This window comes from Rhagoletis zephyria, unplaced genomic scaffold, assembly GCF_001687245.7.
Source record: "Rhagoletis zephyria isolate East Lansing unplaced genomic scaffold, Rhagoletis_zephyria_1.1 Rzeph_scaffold_18121, whole genome shotgun sequence".
NCBI lineage: Eukaryota > Metazoa > Arthropoda > Insecta > Diptera > Tephritidae > Rhagoletis > Rhagoletis zephyria.
The window spans coordinates 1-10,246 of record NW_016175182.1 but is presented as its reverse complement, the minus strand read 5'-3'; the positions used below and the strand labels follow the sequence as shown (position 1 = coordinate 10,246).

Sequence of the window (10,246 nt, the reverse complement as noted above, 5' to 3'; positions counted from 1 at the left end):
ATTAAATCGAAGATCGATTAAACGAGCCCATCCGATTCGATTTTATGTCTATTTTTTTAAGTTCCGATCCGAAAAAACTCGAGAATCGATTTTCGATTTTTTCTCAAGTGATACATATTGATTTTCCGTTTGCCCCAGAAAATCTAGAAAATTTTTAAGAAATTTGGATTTTAAGTTGGTAGAAAAGATGAAGGTGCCTTGGCATCTCCAAACAAACTTCCAGGATACGATTGAATAAAAAAAATTATTTAAAAGATTTGTTGCATTGGAAAGTAACAATATGAGCTGAATCCATTAAAAGGAAAAATTTTGTAGAATTAAAAAAATTTAATTTTTTGTTGCACCAGGACGAATAAATGTTGAAAATGTCCTTTTAAGCTTTATCCTTGAATATCCTTAGAGTTGTCCTATATTCATTTTTGAAAAAAAATATATGTCAAGAACAAATATGTGAACCACCACATCCTCGAATTTCGTCCTTCTACCTTTATTAGTTTTAGATACAAAACATTTTACACTTCTCTTATAAGATATTGATACATAAATGAAGATACTGGAATCATAACACTGTACAACACTCCGCTGGGTATTGGACCAAACCAATTTTTTTTAAGTGATTGAGTCATAGGTAAAAAAAGTAAAGATATGGGCCTTCGAAGTTCGAAATAGGATCTTTGGTAAAAAATTATTTTTTATTATTAGATGTACTAATAACTAAAAAACTAAAAATACAGTCGTAGATCGCCTTTTGCTCTTATTTAAATGGTTTATAACTTTTTTTTTGCAAACTTATATTACAGGTGCTATAAGGGGGTAAAGGTCGGGTCTTCAAAAAATTAAGAACCTTATATTTCAAACAATTTTGAACTGATTTTTAAAAAGTTGGCTTCATTGTAAACGTGATTAGACTAAAATATCTTCTTCTCTTCTGATATAAATATTTGAACACTTTGTATGTAAAAATTTGAGAAAAATATTTAAAAGGAAAAAATACATTTCTTTTATAAAAAAAATATTTTAAACAAAAAAATTACTAATCGATATTTATAGAGTTGTGATCATTGTAAACGCAATGAGACCTTCTTTCTTCCGATATGCGTATTTGTATACTTCGTATATAAAAATTTGAGAAAAAATACTTCAAATGAAAAAATAGCTTTTTTTTTATAAAAAAATAACTAGCAGATTTTTTAAAATTTGGTATCGGTGTAAAGGCGATTAAACTCCTTTTCTTCTGGTGTGCATATTGTATACTTCGTGTATAAAAATTTGAGAAAAAACACTTGAAAGCAAAAAATACCCTTTTTATAAAGAAAAATATTTTAAACAAAAAAATTACTACCCGATTTTTAAAAAAATTGGTATCGTTGTAAGGGCTACCAGAAAACGTATACTTTATTAAACCCAAAATTTCGTTTTATATACACAAAAAAAAATGTAATTTAAAACATTTTTACCCAGAGGTGGTCCCAAACTAATCTGGTTTAGATCCGATCATTGGATCATGAGATATATATGTATATACATATATAGTTTTTAATATAAGAATTGGTCGGTTTTCTTTTGCTAAAAATTACTTGTTCATGTGTAAAATTGACTGTCGCACGGTGTTATAAATCCGTCATTTTTTACACATATTAAGACTAGTTAAAAAGTAAGAGCAAATATATCCATATTTATGCATACATATAAATACATATATATTCGGGTGATTCATTCGATTTCGATTCGATTCAAACCGGTTTCTATCGGTTTATTTGGATATCTATAGGCGGTTTTTTGAAATCTTGACTTTTCGAATACGGAATAAACCGGATATTTTAACGAACAAACCTGTTTTTTCATTTCATACAAATCTTCGCATTTCGTAATTACAGTAAACATGTAAATACATAAATTTATTCATGCTAAAATTCATTTCAGTTATGTGTTACAGCTTTAGACGATACAAGTTAATACCATTGCTTTAATCAGCGAATATAATGATTAATTAAATACTTGCGCAAACATTGTTAAAAAAAGGTAATTGTGTACTGCTTATGTAAATGCCAGTGTAATCGTTGGGAAATCGCCTGATCAAAAATATGCGCTTTTACAAAAAAGGTTTACCATAAAAAGCAGCGTCATAGGGACGATAAGGTCGCGTGCTTCGATAGCTATTGCCGCCGACGCTGTCTGTCGCCACTGCAGCTGCCACTACATGCGCCATATCCTTGGCGCTATTTACTGGTATATATTTGCTGGGCTTGTTGTTTGCATGCTTTACAGCCAATATGCTGTTGCTGCCACTTAGCGATAAATCACTCCAACCACCAACGACGTCACCACCTGCATTTCCCCTTTGATATGTTTTCGTCAGTGGTAATGGTAAATGCACAATCTCGAAATGTGTTCGCTCCTTGACGCCGCCATTGTAGCCACTGCCGTCCCCGGAGCCGGAAAATAGCCATTTAAGCACAAATAGTCCAGCAGTTGCCAATGCAATTTTACTCATCACAAATGACGATGTCGAGAGCGCGGTTAACGTTTTCAGAACGAGCGGCAGCATGATGAACTTTACAATTAAAACACCAATCAGCAACGGCTGCAGGTACTTCAACATTTTGCGTCGCTTATACTTGCCACGACCTGTGTAATGATGGAGAAGATGAGAGAGAGAGAGGGAGTATTTCAAGCGGTTATTATAGCATGTAAGTGTGGACTTAATAATATAAACTGTGAATTAAAATGCAAATATGCTCTCCGTGCGTTAAGTCCGGTGAAATAAAGTTTACATGTCAGGATTTCAGATTTTTAATAATAATAATTTAAGACAGCATGTCGGAAAAATAATTGCGTTTACGGAAACGGAGAGTAACGTATTTAACGTAATTTCTTTCATGAATTTTTCAGTTGATTATTCAATTGAATTTGGAAAAGCATCACCATTTTAGCAACTAAAAATTCTGAAAACTCTGCAGTTTTTCGCGAACAGGAGCCAATCGGAAGAAAAGAATCCGGAATCACCGTTCTTGTAAGTTTTTTTGTAGCTCGCAGTTGCCATTGTTTTTTTTTTTTTTTGTAATTTTTTGTTTGCGCATTTTCTTCCATTCAAAGTATGTTCGACAATAAGGAAATGAGCAACCAAAAATCACAGTCAGTCCTAGCTACTTTAAATTTGCACTTAAATTGCGCTACTAAAATTGAATGGGCCAAAAAACTGCGTACTCAGAATGTTTCTAAGAATATCTAGATATCTAGATAGAAAAAAGCTGATCATTTTGATGAAACCTTCTCGAATTTTTTAAATTTTTTACAAGGTTACACTTTTATCAAAAGTAATAAGCATTAAATAATCGAAAGGGGAAAAGCCATAGAATGCTAAAATATTTGTTTTCTATTTATATTTTCGCCACTGAATCTACAGCTTATATTTTTCATATCAACGAATTTTTTGAGGAAATTAGTATTATTTTTTATAATTTTACTAAATTCAAGTCAGAATCGTTTCATTAAGAAAAAACAAAACAAAATGAATAATAATAATAGATTGGCGCTTACACATATGTACATATGTTAGTGTTTGGCCGAGCTTCTCCTCCGATTTGTGGCGTGCGGAGGGACCTACGGTCTTGCGCCGACTCCGAACGGCAATTGTATTTTTATGAGAAGCTGTTTTTCATGGCAGAAATACACTCGGATGTTTACGATTGCCTACCGAGGGACGACCGCTGTTAAGAAAAAACCTTTATTCTATATTTTTTTTGCGTTGTTGCTTTGACCAGGGATTGAACCGAGGCGCTGCGTAGCGGAAGCGCGCACTGCTTACCACTACACCACAGCGGCCGATAAATAAATATAAAAATCTTAAAAAAAAATGGACAAGAATGATAGACTGTAATATAGCGAGAGTAACAGTTTGACAGAATAAAACATAACCAAAGATCATAGAAAATATGGATGCTGCCTAGGAATGGGTAACACTGCGCTGCGCGGCGCAATTGCATCAACACCGTAGCCGGAGTTGCCGCGCCAACACCAATATATGAAAAGCGCTAGCGCCATTAACATAAAGAAACACATGAGGCCCACACATAAATCGCCTTAACTCTTTGAAAAATTACACGTACTTTGTTTTTGTTTTTGAGTGGTGAAAACTCCAGAAATTTTGTATCTTGGCAAATTTAAACCTTTAACTCAAAAGTAATGAGAATATCGTGGCATTTATTACATTCCTAGCAAATAAATTCGGTTGGCAGCACAAGCGTTGCTCAGAAATAATCGACATGACACCCCAGTATTGTGTATGACACTGTATGACGATGGGTACTGTGGTGACACTCAGATGGCACGGTGTTCAAATCAATACACTGCGCTATTGCGCCGAGTAGTTGAGCTAGCGCCATCAAAATTACGCTACTACCCAGGGCTAATGCTGCCATAATTGTACGAAAAATTGTTTTTGGGCCAGATTACAGGAAGAAGGAAGAAGACCCTTGTAAAATTAAATACGACAACACTGAAAATCGGTATTTAATCGGTACGAATATAAAAAATCAAGACACTTATACGTCCTGACTTTTAAAAAGTATTCAGCGGGACAATATTCTCAAAATCGGTACTGTCCGATCACAATCAGTACGAATGGTGACCGTACATATATCAGATACTTTTGACCGATTTTATTATTTAAATACTTTTCCGAGCTCTGTTTGGAAAAAACCCGCCATAGAGCAGGTATTCACAATACGCCAAATCTTCGAAAAGACCCGCGAGAAAGAGATCGACACTCACCAGCACTAAAAGGAGTTGCCTATACGCCGCGATATCTGAATTTAGTATCGCCGCCAAACTGATACGGCCAGTTGTGGATTTGCATATTTTTGCGGTCAACTATGTTTGCGGGTGGAACAATATGTAAATTCACCAAAGAGTTTTTTTTTATAAAGTTTCTTAGACCTGGGTGTTTTTACAACCATATAAATAGCTTTTAAGGGTCAAGTGTCAGTGTATTGAGGTTGTGCCTGTCTGGTTAAGATCAGTGTATTTTTTATCATATTGGCCGCTCCAATTTTTGGCCACCCTAGGCTGGGCCTATTGTGCCTAAGGGAAAAAATGCGCCACTGGACACGGCGCACACTGGGCTAATTGATATCGTTATTGGAGATTAATTCCAGAAATTTCACATTTTTAATCGGAAGTTTCTTATATTTTACTTTAAGTTCCAACCAACCGAAAAACAAAGAAGCTGCTTTGTCGAAAGTCCACCGATATGTGCAAATGAGTACTTAGTACAAACCTTCGCTAAATTCTACTGCAGAAGTCTCCAACGCTGCAGCTTCCGCGCGAATCGCTTTCGGCTTTACACTTTCTCGTTGATAAGCTGACACATTTGCCTGCTGTGGCGAATCCTTTTCCGAATTTTTAATATTCACTTCTATTTGTGCAGAATTTGTTGCCATGACTGCGGCCACAGCTGCAGCCTTGCTCTCTTTTTCAGCAAGCGACCGAGGACTTGCACTGACAGTGGTCAGCAGCAAACAGTGACCGCAGGTTAAACCGCAAATGAACAAAAACACGCTGCACATCGCTATTTTTTTGGAGGCGCAAATGCAATAAGTTTTATGTATTTAACTAAAAATATCCGATTAAAAAAAAAGAGAACGTAAAAGCGCAAAATATTCAAACCACAATTTTAAAACCGTTGAGTACTTGAGCATAATTCTAAATGAAAATGGAAATGCACTTGCCACTTCAGTTTGTAGTAAATAGCTAGCAGCAGTTGCTGCATGTAAAAGTTACAATTGCAATAAAAAGTTGTGCATCCATACTTGGTGATGTGGGATGTGCGATGTGGGCGAGGAGGAGGAGGCGATCAATGCGCTTTTGTATGAACATTTTAAATTAAAACGCTTCGCTGCGCGCAGACTAAGTACCGTAAAACTTTGAAATTCAGTTTTCAGGTTGATTGTCAGAATGTGGCAGCTGGCTACTGAGTGGCTTGTGGTTGCATTACTGGTGTTGAGCGCGTGCTGCTGCCACATTTCAGCTGCAATTGCCGCTGCTGATTCTATGGAAAGTATTTCATTATCCATTAAATTGGCTGCTTAGCTGTTTAGTTGTTGTATCCAAAAGCGTTAAATTATGAATAAGAGCACTTAACTTGTAAGTATATACATACATGCATATACATACATATTTATATGTATGTGGCATTTTAATAAAACAGCTTAAGTGCCTTAAGTAGGTTTGAATTTGGATTAAAAAAAGAGTTCCCTTCAAAATATTTGCGTTTTTGTTAAGCTTCTATTGAAAGAGCATCTTAAACTATACACATGGCTAGCTAATCGTTACAATATTGTTTGAAAACCCAATGAAATATTGCTTTAAAGAGAAAATTTCCTAACTCGAGATAAGTTCTTTTATCAAAATGCCACCGATATACAACATATTTTTGATACGATATTGATATTGTACATTGTATGGTAGTGGTATGCACACATAAATATCTGCCTACATACATTCTTGAAATCCAATTTCATCTATTTTCTGTATTCGTTTCTATTTTGCTGCGCTGACTTCATCAATTTGCACACTAAAAAAAAAAAACCAAACAATTTTGAATGAAAAGTGAGGTAATTGTGCCTCAATTGAGTTACAGCCATCAGCATTTTGCCAACCCAGATGGCGGTTGGTTCTAGGCCGCATGGAAAGCCAAATGAAATGGAATTCGTTAACTTTGTTTGAAGCCACTAACGAGTTGACATCGATGTCACTCACCCAATCACTCACTCAATCGGTGAACCAATTCGTTGGGGAGGCTGTTTGAAAAAATTCCCCGAAAGGTAAAAGGAGCTTAAAAAGCGTTTAATGGCAAAAACTATGCACTAGGGTGATTGACTCTATTTTTCCAAACCATTTTCAACCGGCTTTTTTTTTAGTATTGGCTCGATTTTTTTTAACTTTAATTTTTTGAATAACGAGTATACCGGAATTTTAAAATCGAATAAACCAGGTTTATTTATATGTCAGAATCTAAAAGCTCTAAATATTTATTTTAAGAACATTTATCGGCAAGCTTAGGAAAAGGCCAGATTCAGGGCCATAGGGAGAGGGATGTTAAATGAGCTGATGTGAGTAGGCATACAAAGAGGTGGTTATTTAGTGTTGTCGGGGAATCTTATTCAAATTGGACAGAAGAGTTTAACTAGCTACAATATCCAGAATGGAGTGGTGTCTTATTATCGCGAGTCTCATGAAGCATCTCGAGCTCTGCGTCTACGATAAGTGAGGTTGGTCTCCGATGATAGAATTGAAGAAGGTGTTGATTGATTCTCCCAAACCAAATGTGTGCCATTTGTTCAATAGCACAGTCGTCGTCGCAGGCATAATGAAATTCAAGGGATATTGGGGCTTCGAAATTATTAGGTAATCTAATATTTCAGGGTAACATTTTATATACATTTATAGGGAACACTTCAAAGTGTAGGGGAACATGGCTACAACCATAGGCGCAATCACGACTACGGTAATAACCTTAACTAAGGATTTAATAAATATAAAAGTTTGTTGGTCTATTTGTTGTTTAGATAACTTGAGACTACATTTTCTGATCATTATGTCTTTTGATACGGTTTCTTCATAACCAAATTTTTAATCTATAATAGAAGTGTATAATTTTAGTAAAATAAATAAATAATTTGCGAATAAGTTAGTGAAATAATGAATTTTCAAATTGACACTTTTGGCAATATTGAATCTGACGCTTCACCAAAATCGCAATGTCCCTCTGGATTACCGTTTCGGACACTGTGTGCCGCCCATAAAACAGGAAAATGTCTGAAAATAAATATCTTAACAAAAATTTCAGATTTGATTGAAAATAGATGCATATATTAAAAACAAAAAGAATAGACAGAATAGAGATAAAGTATAACTTATTCTTCTTAAAATTATGAAATTTTTATTTTGAATTTAAAATAAGATAATATGAGAACCACAATATCGGTTAAAAAGCGCTGATACTTTCTGAAGAAACGGCTAAAAATCGGCTAAAATTTTGAACTGTTTTTTTTTGCGGCTAAAATAAATTCAATCTGGATAAATATAACCGGAAAACGGCTTAATGACAAAACTGCTGTTTGGTTGCAGCGATTGGAGATGGGGATAGAAAAACAACATAAAAAAATTACTTGAGCCATAAAATCCTCCTACGAGATACATATGTATGTACATAGCATGAAAGTTTCGAAATCTATCAAATTGATGCGGCGGACAGATGGAGGTTTATAATTGCTTTATCTTATCTTTACTTTAATTAATCTTTGTTAAATTAGTTAGTCAAATACTCGTAGTAAGGGGTAGAAAGGTCAAATTTATTGTTAATACTTTTGTGATTCTTGAGGCAAGTTACCAACTATGAATTAACTTAGCAGCATAATAAATGTGTTTTCGGCCAGGAGATTACATATTTTATGATGCGCAGTAAACCAACATTTTTCATAAATAAGGCAATTTTTATTTGCGCACAAGCATGATTCAATTACAACGATAATTTTTTGTCATCTCAACAAAAATCGCATGAGCTGTGATTCCATTGGCACGATGCACTGTCAGAGCATCTAAACCACTCAAAGGAAAAACAAAAACAAACACGAATTAAAGTTGGGTGTGCGATTTACACATATCCTTTGTATAGTTTGCAGGGTCACCGACTCGTCGGAAGCTCCTTGATTCGTGGGCAATTTAAGTCTAGGTGGGTAATCAATAAATGGGATTCTTACGAGGTTGCTTATGGGTGTGTTCAGAAATGCATCAAGCCAAAGCATCAAATGCATTTATTTCTAAACTACAATTGATGGAAATGTCCAATATGCGCAACCACAGTTAAATGCCTAATTGGACCCTAGTTGCGTAAATAACACGTTTCCATAAATAATAGTTTAGAAATAAATGCGTTTGATGCTTTCGCTTGATGCATTTCTGAACACACCCTATGTTGATAGATTGCCAGTATGTTTATTTATATTCAATTTTTTTTGTGAATACAAAGTTCGTTATCGAGCCGTATACCTTTGGTATGTATTATTGACAATCCACTCTTTGAAGAATTTTTTATGTCCTAAGAAACACCATTTGCACACATATGTATCTTTATATCTTTTTAAAGTGTACTTGTTTGATATACCTAATAGATTATTGTGGAGCTCGCAGAGATGCACTTACCTTCCGTTACAGAGTAAAAGAAGAGAAAAGGTACAGCGAAACCTTTCACGATACCATTTTTTACTTTTTCTTCCATAAATTTGAGCTATGTAGTTACATCTAAAGAGGTGCGAAATTACAATTATTCAATCCTAATTAATGCCTGGCATTTCGGCTGTGATGCCTGACTAGCACTAGACGGAATGTGAGAATTAAAATCAAAGTTCAGTGAGCTTATTTATGGAAGGATGGGAAGATCGGTGGAGTGGAAATATTGTATTGGATGCAAATTTCGTAACAATTCAAAAAGCCAAATATAAAGTAAATCACGGAATGTCCGACTTCTTTCCCGATTGCATCGGAATTTTTAATTCTAAAAGTCATCTGAAATTCAGGGCACAAACATAATCAGGCTCAAAAAACCAAACCATTTGCATATTTGCATTTTTATCATACCCTTTGATTAAAAAATTACTCCTTACTCTAATTGGTTGCAAAATTTGCTATTTAACAACTTCCATACTAAGTATCGTCGAAATTTTTTTGTATAGCAAAAATTAGCAACACCTTCCACAAAAAAAGCAGCAGGATAGCTGCCCTTGATTCTAGTTGGGTTGGCATATAAAAAAAGTGACTAAAGCAACAATACACGGTGGGCAGGAAGCGCAGATAGGTTGCATAAAAATGTCGACAAAATCTGAAAGCAGGGTTGTATTTGTTGATATCTTAAGGTTAAGAATCCGCTTAAATTGAAATCCTAGCTGCTCCTGTTTTAAAGATATCCACATTTTATATACTTCTGATAGGATATATTTGCAAAAGAGGAAGGCGTACTTCTCGATAATTAGAGCATATTTATACGAAAAGAAATCTCATACAAATCTGTTCCCCTTTTTNCATTTTTTCCTACCGAAAGAATAATTGGTCGAGATTTATTGGGCGCTACCGGTATACAACTTAGATAAAACACCACAATTACCTTTTTCTGCAGCGTGAACTTTCTAATTACAAACCATTTCAATATCGCAATATATGTATGTATGTATACAATATTGTATGCTAT

The 10,246-nt window shown here is 34.8% G+C and overlaps 1 protein-coding gene across 1 annotated transcript; it reads right to left on the bottom strand.

Annotated features, from left to right (window-relative positions):
• Nucleotides 1–2,109: 2,109 nt before the first annotated feature.
• LOC108380067 (uncharacterized) lies at nt 2,110–5,757 on the bottom strand (the record flags this gene model as incomplete). Its single annotated transcript, XM_017636433.1, has 2 exons — nt 5,279–5,757; nt 2,110–2,628 (listed from the first exon to the last, which is right to left on the bottom strand). Coding segments are annotated over exons 1-2 (808 nt in total), but the record flags the coding sequence as incomplete, so codon positions are not given.
• Between the last annotated feature and the right edge of the window lie 4,489 nt (nt 5,758–10,246).